Below are 13969 nucleotides of genomic sequence, written 5' to 3' on the forward strand. Positions count from 1 at the left end.
ATCAGGCTTGATACAGTTTGGTCAGCCCACTCCATATCTGGTCTGATCAAGAGAGTATCGTGAAATTTGCTGAGATCCAAAAATAGTATTTACTCTAATTTTATATTTAATTAGATTGTTTTAAATAATTAAGATGGTACGGAAATTGATTAAGAGATTACATAATTTTTCACTTTCTTTTGTGACGATAATTTCTACTAGCAATATTCAAAATCAATTGGTCCACTTTCTTTCTCTTTCCAATAGTAGATTTCCACTTTAAGGTCCACTTTCTATTTATATTTATTCTCTTGTCTAACGCGCAATCTACGCCTGCGTCTGCAGTGCCCAAAACAGGAAGTAGAAGGTAATATATTATATATGATTGATTACTATATATAATAGTTTTAAATTTTATATTTTATTTTATTTTATTTTTGGAAACACACTGAACATATTTTATTAATTAAACGTTATCTTTGGGCTTTGTCTTTTAAACTGCTCCATTCAAATCACTTCATTGCTATCAGTCAAAATATCATAAATCAACTCTTCTCTGGTTATGCTGTGTGATTCGAACGACGACGTCGTTTAATGGAGAAGTACCTGAAGGATTTCGAATTGGAGTCTAAGAATTGTTCGATCGAAGCTTTGAGTAGATGGAGATCTGCAGTATCGTTGGTGAAGAACCCTAGGAGAAGGTTCCGCAATGTCGCAGATCTCGTCAAACGCATCCAAGTTCAAGAGAAGCATCGCGAATTACAGGTTCTCTTTCTCAGATTCTCTCTTTGTTTTTTTATTCCGGTTTGGTTTGATTTTGAGCACGCGTTGTTTGAAATCTGAAGAATAGAGGGAAAAGGAAAATGAAAATAACGAAGGTAAAGGTACTCGTAGATAATAGATACCTGAAAAAGTGAAATCCATTTTGTTTAAAGTTGAAACGGATCAAACAGTAGAGGAGAATAAAAAGTTGTTTATGTATTTTCTTTTCTTTTTTTATGAAAAAAAAATAAAAAATCTAGTGTGTGATGTTACAAGCAAATCATGTGGTGCACAATGAAAGGGAAAAGAGTCCAATAAGGAGAAGAAACGTAGGGTTATTGTTGTGTCTTGTGTGACAGTTACCGTTTCGCCCTAAAACCGAAATCAGTGTTGCAGAGCTGAATTTCCTGTCTTTCGAATCCGATTTCCACAGGTCTCAGATTGAATTAGATTCATTTTGAGGAGAATAGTAAATTGATTTAATTTAATTTGATTTTTTGTAATATTATTCAACCAATTTAATTTATAATATAAATTTAAATTAATCAAAATCAGTTTAGATTGAATTATTTTTTTTCTTGTTTTTTAAACATATTTTATGAATAAAGTTATTAAACTTATCAAAATATAAAAAATTAATTTATTAAAAATGTTATATATAAGGTTAAATAAATTCATTAAAATATAAATATAAATTTGAAATGACTTTAGCATATGTTGATCCCATATAATAAATCGAAAATAGTTTTCTTATGTTACCGGAAACAATTTCTCTCGTGTAATATAAACAAAATTATAAGTAACATCTACAGAGAAAAAATAGAAGTGTCACTTATTTCTCATTTGTGTGTAAGAAATTGATTTCTTTTATCGATAAATATAACCCATAATAAATATAATAACGAGTAGTGAAAGTACAACAGGTTATGATTCTGCGGTCAAGTTTCGCGAATGACCCGTCCTTATCTTGAGTGTAGCCGCCCTTATATTTTAATAGATTAAAATTGTAATACATTTTAAATAAAATAAAAGAATGATGCATTTTTAATCTTGCATTTTACAAACTTAGTATGCTATTTTTGTGACTGAAAACTTTGTAGTTGTTATATTTAGTCCTTTTAAAGAACATAATATTATGTACTTTTATGTGGAATTATAAATTTTATTATAATAATTAATTAATTATTTTTTATTTATTTTTTAATTGATTATATATTATAATGAAATATTGTGTTTTACTTAAAAAGAAAAATATTTTTCACTAAAAATATGTTGATTAATTATTTAAATATTTAAGGTAATTTATAATATTTTATTTTTCTGCAGCTTAAATTTTAGGTTTAAAAATTGTAAATAACACATAAATTGTATGCTTTGTATAAAAACAGAGAAACATTATTTATGAAATTATTTAATAATTTATAACCGAGTATTTAAGCCAAAGAAATGGCTATTATAAAAACTTGAGATTAAGAAGTTTAATTAAAAAAAAAAAACTCTCTCACTGAAGAAAACTTGAACATGAGAGAATATTAGTTCCTAAATACGCAATAATCTCTCGATCAGAGTGCTAATGACGTTAGACCCAAAAAAAATAAAAATAAAATAACTTTGCTGTCTTTTTTAGAATTTTATATTGCATTTGATTGGATGGAATGCAACTAACGTGGCTGATGAGCTCGACATGTGCATCAGAACGTGAAATCTTGATTGTCGTTTTTCTTGGGTGGCATTGAAAACTGAGCTTTATTACCTTGACCTTAATTATAAAATCAACTCTTTTTTGGCAAAAAAAATTTAATATGCTCTGACCCATCATTCAGTCGGGTTTTTTTTTATAAATGGAATTTTTTTTTTATTTCTATTCTTTTTTTTTTTTTCTTCTTCCTCTCAATCCTTTCTTTCTTTCTATTTTGAAGAGGGACTAACATGGTCTAGGTCTTAAAAAAAAAAAACTTTTTTTTTTAGAAATAAAATCAACCCTTCTTCTTATTCAACATAGTGATAACTGCAACCAATGTGCTCATGTGTCACATTGACGGTGTTATGACGTTAGACCCGGAAAAATTGCCTTTTAATGTATTTTAAAAACAAAATATTAAATTAATGCAAAACCAAAATATTTTATAAAAATTATATAACAAGGCACGTATGGAATATGTCTATTTAAGTCACTTACAAAGAAGATATGCACAACTTGCATTATTTAAATTTCCATTTGTGTAATTTGATAAATTATTTAAAAAACAAAAGGAACGATCATTGATAGTGTTGTTTTTTTTGTTGTTTTTGATATTGCATTGGATTGGATGGACTGTAACTAACATAACTGTTAGGCGTAAGATGTGCATTGAAATGCGAAATTTTGATTGTCGTGTTTCTTGCGTGACATTGGATACCTTAATTATTAAATCAACCCCTTTGCTTATTCAACATAGTGATAACTGCAACCAGTGGAATTGTGGAAAAACAATTAAGAGAGTATAATTACGATAGACTCTTTCTGGGTTTGTTTATGAATTGTCATTGACATAAGCGCTCGTTTTTGTTGACTGCTTCAATTTTACATCCAATAATTTATCAAGTAACGAGTGGGCAGAAAATCATGATGGTGACGGGCGGCGGTGGAGTTGATAATTACATATTCAACTACTAAGGGCCATTTGTACCAAAAAAATAAAAATAAACTACTGACGATCAAAATATTACATTTTGATATTTATATTAAGACATTAATGTTTTTTATATTGTAGAAGATAAAATTATCTTCTATACATATATAAAAGAGGTTTAGTGTTTGTCATTTTAAATGACATAAGTTATGTCCTTTTAGGAGAGAGATAGACATAGAAAAACAGAAATCATAGAAGAGAGAAAGTGAGTGATTTTTTTAATTTAAAATTCAAAAAGTGTGTTGGATTTATATGGAGCCAAGTGAAAAAAAGACAGAGAAAAAAAATATAAATTTCATATATTTACATTTTTATGTGTATATATGAAATAAAATTTTCTTAATAAGAAATACTAATCCCTTATATTAAACATCGCATTATCACGTATAAAGACCCGATCAACGGGTTTGGATTGTCACGTATCGTCTGTATAAGGATCCATGGTCAGAAATTGCGGATTTAGAATATGTCGTTTACGACAACGAGTCCCGTTTATGTAACACATGGCAAAGAAATTGGTTACCGTTTTGTCATGTTGCTTGGATAAGAACTCACTATTTCTGAGAGCAAGTCCTTCTGCGGCAACACGTTTGGACTCTCTGGGATTGACAGTAAATCCCAAAATGGGGCATTCTGGCAAAAAAAAATGTGGCATTTGAATAATTTATTTAGAAAATGTATTAATTAGATTGTTGTCCCCATATTCAAACGATGGAGGAGAGTTCGGTGAGGAAGTAAATTTTAACAGTAATAGGAACTAGTACCGGAACATGAGGGTTCAATTTTGATATTTGTTAGTACCATTCATCATATAAGTAGTTTAAATTTAAGGAAATTTTATATTTATAAATTTTTTTGTTTTTAACCACTTATAAATTACACTATATATTTTCGGGAGTAGATTCGGCTAGGAATGTATTCCTCAAAAATAGACTCGGCTAGAAATGTATTTCTAGAAATACATAATGTAATTTGTAAAAATTTATAAACAAAAAATTTGTAAATATAATTTATCCCTTAGATTTATAACACAACACCTTGTTTCAGAGACCGTAGGAGAAAGCCAACGGATCTGATATACAACCGATGAAGGCCGGTGTTTTGGCTAGCAACAAACCTTCAAAAGATAGAAATTCTAATTCTAATTTAAAACAAATCTCAGCCCCTAGAACAAATATAATTTCAAAGAAAACAAAAGCAGAAAATAAATGCAAAATAAGTCTCCTGTATGAACGGTACTCGAATTATAGAACAGTTAACAGTAACAGCTACAGTTTCTATTCTACAACTGTATGAACGGAAAATTACTCCTGTTACAGTAGTGTGAATAGTTGAAGTTAGTCCTCTCGCCTGCATCATAATTAATCTTCAGTCCTTCAAATTCATGTGAAAAATGAAACTAGTCGGTTAATTGATGGCGTTCAAATGTTAAATATTTCCTCTTATTGCTAGCTAGCTAGCTCCCTGCTCAGAATTCTTAAAGTGGAAGCCACATCAAATTTATTTGATCATAAAGTTCAACACATTTGCTTAAAAGAATTCACTTAAATGTTCACAAAGTTTGATTTTAGCATGGATTTTATGAAATACCTTTAGACTTGATGTGATATAGGATAATGTATTTTGATTTATAGTAAGGATATGGCCGTGTATATCATAAGGACACGGCCAAGAGCTCTACCAGATGCAATGAACTTTTTCAGACACAAAATGAATTTTCCATTACCAGTTTGACTATATTATCTTTATCTACTCCATCAGGGAAAGATTCGAGCTGTTATCTTCGCTCAAAAGGCAGCACAGAAATTTACGGATGGTACGGTGCTCCAATTACTATAATTGCTTTAGAATTAATCTATTTCTCTTAATGTGCTTTCTTTTTCTTACTTCATCTGGTTTTCATATGCAGTTCTTGGTACAGCTGAATACAAGCTCTCAGAAAAGACGAGAAAAGCTGGCTTTGGTATTGAACCAGATGATATTGCATCAATTGTTCGAGGCCATGACTACAAGAACTTCAGAAAAATTGGGGAAGTTGAAGGGATTAGAAGTAAACTCTCAGTCTCAGTCGATGAAGGTGTCAGTCAAGACAGCATACATATCAGGCAACAGATATATGGAGTCAACCGTTATACTGAGAAACCTTCTAAAAGCTTCCTGATGTTTGTTTGGGAAGCTCTGCATGACATAACACTAATCATTCTCATTGTTTGTGCTATAGTTTCTATAGGTATAGGGCTTGCCACTGAAGGATGGCCAAAGGGTGTTTATGACGGTCTGGGAATCATACTTAGTGTATTCTTGGTTGTCATTGTTACTGCTATCAGTGACTACCAGCAATCCCTGCAGTTCAGGGATTTGGACAAAGAGAAGAAAAAGATCTTTGTTCATGTCACCAGGGACGGGAAAAGACAGAAGATCTCAATTTATGACTTGATAGTGGGGGATATTGTTCATTTGTCAACTGGTGATCAAGTTCCAGCTGATGGGATTTATATATCAGGATATTCATTGCTAATTGATGAATCAAGTCTTTCAGGTGAGAGCGAACCAGTAAATATAGATGATCAAAGACCTTTTCTTCTTTCAGGAACCAAAGTGCAAGATGGTCAGGGGAAGATGATAGTTACAACTGTTGGCATGAGGACTGAATGGGGAAAGTTGATGGAAACTCTAAGTGAAGGGGGAGAGGATGAGACTCCACTGCAGGTGAAATTGAATGGAGTTGCCACAGTTATTGGTAAAATTGGTTTGACTTTTGCTGTGCTGACATTTGTGGTGTTGATAGTAAGGTTTCTGGTTGAAAAAGCAGTTCATGGTGAGTTTGCTAGTTGGTCTTCAAATGATGCAATGAAGCTGCTAGACTACTTTTCTATTGCTGTAACCATAATAGTTGTTGCGATTCCCGAAGGATTACCATTAGCTGTCACACTCAGTCTTGCTTTTGCAATGAAAAAATTAATGAATGACAAGGCACTTGTGAGACATCTTTCTGCGTGTGAGACTATGGGTTCGGCTAGTTGCATTTGCACAGATAAGACGGGGACATTGACCACTAACCATATGGTGGTTAATAAAATTTGGATATGCGAAAAGACCATGGAAATTAAAGGTAATGAGAGTGTAGACAAACTGAAAACAGAGATATCTGAAGAAGTTCTAAGTATCCTTTTGCAGGCTATATTTCAAAATACTTCTTCCGAAGTAGTTAAGGACAAAGATGGAAAGAACACAATATTGGGAACACCAACAGAATCAGCACTAATGGAATTTGGCTTGCTATCAGGTGGTGATTTTGATGCCCAGCATAGAGCCTATAAGATACTTAAGGTTGAGCCTTTTAATTCAGTACGGAAGAAGATGTCTGTGCTTGTGGGTCTTCCTGATGGAGGGGTCCGAGCTTTCTGCAAAGGTGCTTCAGAAATAGTATTAAAAATTTGTGACAAAATTATTGATAGTAATGGAACAGCTGTTGATCTTCCTGAAGAGCAGGCGAAGAATGTCTCAGACGTTATCAATGGCTTTGCCTCTGAAGCTTTGAGAACTCTTTGTTTGGCTGTCAAAGATATAAATGAAACCCAAGGAGAAACCATCATCCCTGATAGTGGCTATACTCTGATAGCCATTGTGGGAATCAAGGATCCTGTGCGCCCTGGGGTTAAGGAAGCTGTCGAAACTTGTTTAGCAGCTGGAATAACTGTCCGCATGGTCACTGGTGATAACATAAATACAGCCAAGGCTATAGCTAAAGAATGTGGCATACTTACTGAGGATGGTGTAGCCATAGAAGGACCAGAATTTCGTGACTTGCCTTTAGAGCAAATGAAGGATATCGTACCAAGAATTCAGGTTGTGATCTTATTGAAAGTTCTTTGACTCTCAATCTCGTTTGAAGATGCTTGTCTTTCTCATGTGCTTAATATGGTTTCAGGTAATGGCACGATCCTTACCTCTTGACAAGCATACCTTGGTAACCCATCTGAGGAATATGTTTGATGAGGTTGTAGCTGTTACTGGTGATGGAACCAATGATGCTCCTGCACTGCATGAGGCAGACATCGGGCTAGCCATGGGCATAGCTGGAACCGAGGTTTGTGTCTATTATACATTTACTGTGGTGAATCTGACTGTATCAAGTGTATCAGTCCACTGGACTGCTTTTGTATAGTTGCTCTGCATCTTGTTTAAGACAATGTTATCTTCCGCTCTAGTTACATTATATATTGCTCAATTGTTTATTTCCTTTCCCTCTTGCTCCTCCACCTCTCTTCTGTTTTGAGTGGCAGAGCCAGACTATATATATCCTTAAATTAATAGATGAGACTGACTGTTAAACCAGTCTGTTATTATCTCTGTTCAGGAAGCAGTATAGATGACTAAAACTGCAGCTTTTAGAAATCTTTGCTATATTTTCTCTTCATTTAATAAACATTGATGCCTTCCAAGGACATAATCTCCTTTTTTGTATCTTCTGCACCTTCTGAATTTTTCCACCTGATTGCAATATCTTATTTGTGATCCAATTATTCCCCCTCTCATGTAAGGTACATTTGCAGCTGGGTATTCCTTTTCATCTTTTTTTTGGTTACAAAGCTGGGTATCCATTATTTATTTATTTATTTATTTTTTGAAATTATACCTTTACAGGTTGCTAAAGAAAATGCTGATGTCATCATAATGGATGATAATTTCGCTACTATTGTCAACGTGGCCAAATGGGGACGGGCTATATACATAAACATTCAAAAATTTGTGCAGTTTCAGTTAACAGTCAATGTCGTTGCTCTGGTTATTAACTTCGTTTCTGCATGCATCACTGGTTTGTTGATTTATAGAAGTTTTGTTTTCCATTGACGTGATGTTGAATCTATTTCAAGTAACAGCTATAAAGTTTTTTTTCCCCCCCAGGATCTGCTCCACTCACAGCTGTTCAGTTGCTTTGGGTCAACTTGATTATGGACACTCTGGGTGCATTGGCCCTGGCTACTGAACCTCCTAATGATGGACTTATGAAAAGACCCCCAGTTGGAAGGAGAGCAAGTTTTATAACCAAACCCATGTGGAGGAATATCTTTGGTCAAAGTTTATATCAACTAATTGTCCTTGCGGTTCTCAATTTTGACGGGAAGAGGCTATTAGGAATTAGTGGTTCAGATGCAACTATAGTGCTCAACACTTTGATATTCAACTCCTTTGTATTTTGCCAGGTAAAATTTCACATCCACCCTCTCAATCACCAACTGTAATTTATTGTACTAGGCGAAACGATAGTTAAACTCCTAGAAGAAACCAGATGATGTTTTAATCCAAATAGTTGACAAAAATTTGGAGAATTTTGAACATTATTAAAAAATTTACTCAAACTTTACTGAATGATGCTTCCTATATAATTCATTTTACACGCATGAATTATCTGTAAATTTTAAGTATGTTTATTATTATACTTGATCTTTTCTTTTGTGAAAATAATTTATATGACAATTCTGTGTAAATAACGGAACCACCTCTTCTTGTATGGATGGATGATAGAATAACAAAGTTCAAACCTCTTCAAAGTTCTAATGTGAAACGACTTATAAATTGAAAAGTTGTAACGTGTCATACAAGATCTAAGGTGTGCAATTCTTGTGTAAACGGAGCTAGAGGCATTGGTATGAGATGAACTAGGACTCAGTCGAGGTCGTTCTAAGGTTGGTGATGGTGAATTCTGCCGTATGAATAATGGAAGATAGGTTAGTGTGTGGTTACTTTCAGAGTGCTTGAATGCTCAGAGGTTGAGAGGAAATGCGATCTGTGAATAGCCAAAAGATATGTTATATAGATAGATAGGAAATATTGCAGAATGTATGACGTGGAAGGGATGTGTGAGTGTGTGGGGGACCAAATTTTCAGTAGTGGAAAATTTATTATTTGTGCGAGTGTGAGGAGATATTTTGTGATAAGGAAGTTTTGTCCTGAATTGAGGAATGGACAATGGGATGTGCTAAGGGCCCAATGATGCAATCCGGAACAACAACTTTGCTATTGCCTCCATGATCCATCAATATTTGGCTCTATACTGTAGTAAAACATTCAAGATAATGTATAAAATGATCTAGTTCCATTCCATTGCGTTCTGCTTATTTTGTTTTTTGTTTTCCCTTTGTGACTCTTTCTTTTGCCAGGTGTTCAATGAGATAAACAGCAGAGAAATTGAAAAGATAAACATATTCAGAGGCATGTTCAACAGCAAGATATTTTTTATGGTAATTTTCTCCACAGTGGCATTTCAAGTGATCATAGTTGAGTTCCTGGGAACATTTGCCAGCACGGTGCCTCTAAACTGGCAACTCTGGTTACTCAGCGTTTTACTTGGAGCAGTTAGCATGCCTATAGCTGTTATCCTCAAGTGCATCCCAGTTGAAAGAGATACTACAAAGCACCATGATGGTTATGAGGTACTGCCTTCTGGTCCCGAGCAGGCATAAAATATTTGAAGAGTATGGTTTTTTAACCCTCTTTTCATTTTATTTTGTGAAACGTTGATGATATTTTGGCCTTTGAGGAATGCATGTTTCTTAACTTTTTTATTTTTTGTTTTTGGGCAACTAATCTCACGAAAGGAGTGGATAAAATTCCACACACCAACCTCTGACTAAAGTACTTAAGGACTTATAGTGCAAACTAATGTGCTACACTTTTTTGAAGTCTATGTTAAATATGTTGCCATTTTTGTCTACTTGTCACCTATTATATTGCAAAGATGTCAATAGGCACCTTATAAATGCTTTGTTGAGCAGAAACTTTGTTTCCATGAATGCTTGAATCTGGGAGTACATTTTCATTTATAATAAACGAGTGTTGAATATTTAAACTCAGTTTTATGATCTAATATGTTTAACTGGACTTCAATTTAAAAAAATAAAATAAAATGTTTTTAGAGGCTCTCCTATAAATTCATTCTTATTCTTCATAAGATAATTCATAGATGCACATTTTCTAACTTATAAAAAAACAAAATGGCAAATTTTCCTCAAGTCAAGATAATTTAAGAGTGATACATCAATTTTCGATATATACAACAAAGTTAACACGATCACTTCCTTTATTTTTCCTCACATAAACTTATTTAATAACTTTATAACAGCATCAAACTATATACTCATTGTTTCAGCCATGCAAATGATTCGAAATCTTGGGAAACACATGTTGGTTCCAAGGTTCAGAATTGTGGATATTTGCTGGTGAGGAAAAAAGATCTTGTTTGAAAGAAATTTTATCTCAATTATAACATTAAATATAATTGGTAAATTAAAATATTTAAAACAATTGAGGAAATAAGGACTAAAATAAACACGGTAAATATATAGGAAATAAAAACTTAATGAATCCTCTGAGACACTATTTATATTTATATCTGTAGACAAAAATGTAAAGCTAATCAAACTCGCAAAGAGTGCCAAAAACAAACGACAAATGTTGAGTTTCCATTTCAGATATTAAAGCCCAAATTTATTTTACATGCAAATCAAATTTCCATTAGCCCAACAAAAATCAATTTCGACCAAACCATTAAAAATAAGTTAATGATAAGGAGTTTCAAATTTAGATAAGATATAAAAAAGAAGGGTACTACCTACAATTTTTTTTTTTTTTTACCTTACACCCACTTTTACAAAAGTACAAGCTAAAATCTTGTGGGCCACTTTAGTTGCCTTTTGCCACCCATTAAAAATTGTAAGCGGTTGTTAACTACTTGCAATCTATGATCTATAACACTCACATGGTACACTTTAATTCTAAAAAAATGACATATTTCGACACGTTTTGATATTAAATAATATTTTTAATATATATAATATAATTTATACTTAATACATATAACAGTTCATAATAAATCATATAACTAATCAAATATTCAAATTTCATAACATAAATATAAATAAAAATAATCTTTCATACCTTTTAATTTTTCATGTCAAATTTCATAACAGAAAAAAATTGATTTATAAATTTTTTTTATTTTTAGTTAATAAAGTAAAATTAAGACTTAAAAAACAAACATGTCAGAGCATTGACCACGTGTCGAAAAAAATTGACTGTGTCAAAAAAACGTGTCGAAAAGTTGATCATGTGTCTCAAAATGTTGACCGCGTATCGGAACATATCGGTGTCCGACCATGTCCGACATGCATTTTTTTTTAAAAAAGTGCATGTCTGAGTATCGTAGCTTGCAATAGCACCTTATTCAAACCTCATTTAGGTGGCCCACTTTGAATTCATATTTTGTGCTATCAAATTATGACAACAAAAATTCAATTTTGAGTTCTTCGTCGGCCACCTATATTAGTAAAAGTACATGATTTTAAAAACAAACTCAACTTTTTAGTACCCTATAACACCCAAACCTAGAATAACATAACTCTAATACAGGTTAGACTGTTAGTTTTGTCATTTGTTTAACATTTTTAACTTTACAACTATAATTTTTTATGGGATTCCTTATTATCATTTCTTATTTAGAAATTTTATTCTATTTTGAATTATATTATTGTAATTTAACTTATTAGAGTGTTTAACTATGTTAGGCCAATAAATGAAGAGCTCATGTTTTCTTGTGTTGCATGATAATATGAGAGAACAAAAATAAAGACAAATTAAATGTGGATTCCACATTTTATATTAAAAAAAAAAAAATTAATTGGTACGAAAGACAAATTTTTTTTTGCTCTACTATAGCAGGAGAGCATGATTTCCAATAAATGAATCTTCAACATAAACAGTTAGGATGATTTTGATTAATATGTATTAGAGTAAAGTAATGCAGAGTAATACATAAGGGTATTTTTGTATTATCAGCTGAGGGTATCTCTGTAATAGCACAAGTACAGATTAGTTAGTATTAAACTGATTCTGTTCAAACAGAATCAGTGACGTGTCATTTGTGTCATTAACATAGCTCTATAAAAGAGCAACGCGTACTGTTCATATTCATTCAATAAACACATTAGATATTTTCAGTTCTCTCTCTCTAGCATTCTCTGAATGACTTCTCTTTCTCTCTCTCGTTCATCTTCTTCTCCCTTTCTTTGATGGTATCAGAGCTCTCATCCTGAGGGCCTGATACGAACGTGTTCACTATGGCTTCCGCATCGCAATCTCCGTCGCTGACTTCCACCATAAACGGAACAACAGAAGCTCGTTCTTCGTCATCTCCGTCCTTGTTCAACCACTCCATCTCAGTCAAGCTAACTGAAAGCAACTTTCTTCTATGGAATCAGGTTGTTGAACCTGTCATTACTTCTCATCAACTCCACAAATTTCTTGTGAACCCTAAAATTCCTCTACAGTACGAATCTGAACAAGATCGATTTAATGAAGTAGTCAACCCTGCATACACTGAATGGATCCGTCAGGATCAGATGCTTCTTTCATGGATTCTGTCAACGATCTCTGAAGATATACTGAATGAGATCCTAGGTGTCAATCATGCATACGAAGCATGGGACCAGATCCACAAATTCTTCCAAGGAATTATGAGATCTAAAGCTCATCAGCTTAGATCTGAGCTTCGAACCATGAAGAAAGGTGGAAGGTCAGCTGCTGAATATCTCAGGCACTTCAAATCATTGTGTGATGAACTAAAAGCTATCAAGAGTCCTGTATCCTTTGAAGAACAAACTGAAATCATCTTGGCTGGTCTCCCTGCGGAGTTTAATCCTTTTGTCACATCTGTGAGAGCTCGTGAGAATCCTTACTCAATAAATGATTTGAGAGTTGAGTTGATGTCTTATGAACAGATGCTAACCAAGCAGAATGAAACACTCCTTGCTGAATCAATGTCTGTGAATGTTGTGCAAACAACTACTACTGATCAGAAGGATGACTCTGTATCTGGAAGAACTCCGTTTGGTGCTATTCAACAAAATCATGACCAAATTCAGCAGAATCATGACCAAAACTTTCAAAGCCAAAGATCATATGGATTCAGTAGAGGAAGAGGAAGGTCTTTTGTTCGTACTAACAGAAATAGCAGAGGTAGAGGACGCACCAACGTGCAATGTCAGCTGTGTTACAAATTTGGACATAGTGTTCAAAGCTGTTGGTACAGGTTTGATGAAAATTTTGCACCTGAATCATCCGCATCTGAAGCTCCACACTATTTTCCTGCTCCTCCACAGTCCTTTCGAAGGCCACATCAATACATCCGTCCTCCTGCACATCCTCCTCAAGTGCTGCTCACAGCTAATCAACTCACATCAAATCAACTTCAGCAGATCTCTCAACCACAGTGTAATGCTTCCTCACAGGGACAAGGACTCTTGCCAACTCCTCAGAATGTCCAAGCTATTGAGTGTTATCCAGACTCAGGAGCCTCTCATCATGTCAAAGCTCATCCTCAAAACCTTCTGCAAAGTACTCAGTTGTCAGGAGCTGATCAAGTCTATATAGGGAATGGACAAGGTCTAAGGGTTAATGCTACTGGTTTATCCTCCTTTCCTTCTCTTTTTCAACCACACACTCAACTACACCTTAACAATCTATTACTTGTCCCTTCTATCACCAAAAATCTCATT

At 33.5% G+C, this 13969-nt stretch overlaps 1 protein-coding gene across 1 annotated transcript; it reads left to right on the forward strand.

Annotated features, from left to right (window-relative positions):
• The first annotated feature begins 332 nt into the window (after nt 1–332).
• Nucleotides 333–10188, forward strand: LOC133298568 (putative calcium-transporting ATPase 11, plasma membrane-type). Its single transcript, XM_061497890.1, has 7 exons — nt 333–744; nt 5175–5229; nt 5323–7262; nt 7345–7503; nt 8061–8232; nt 8322–8620; nt 9578–10188. The coding sequence occupies exons 1-7, from the start codon at nt 574–576 to the stop codon at nt 9878–9880; spliced, it is 3099 nt and encodes a 1032-aa protein (XP_061353874.1). The 5' UTR covers nt 333–573; the 3' UTR covers nt 9881–10188.
• The last annotated feature ends 3781 nt before the right edge of the window (nt 10189–13969 follow it).

The sequence above is a fragment of the Gastrolobium bilobum genome, unplaced genomic scaffold, assembly GCF_033153095.1.
Source record: "Gastrolobium bilobum isolate Gb01-03AN ecotype WA unplaced genomic scaffold, APGP_CSIRO_Gbil_v1 utg49561, whole genome shotgun sequence".
NCBI classification, from domain to species: domain Eukaryota; kingdom Viridiplantae; phylum Streptophyta; class Magnoliopsida; order Fabales; family Fabaceae; genus Gastrolobium; species Gastrolobium bilobum.

Bases quoted from the DNA above. Each gene is read 5' to 3' on its own strand.
- LOC133298568 (XM_061497890.1), top strand. From the start codon at position 574: ATGGAGAAGTACCTGAAGGATTTCGAATTGGAGTCTAAGAATTGTTCG. The intron at 5,230-5,322 runs GTACGGTGCTCC...TTTCATATGCAG, and splicing joins AGCACAGAAATTTACGGATG to TTCTTGGTACAGCTGAATAC. The intron at 7,263-7,344 runs GTTGTGATCTTA...ATATGGTTTCAG, and splicing joins ATATCGTACCAAGAATTCAG to GTAATGGCACGATCCTTACC.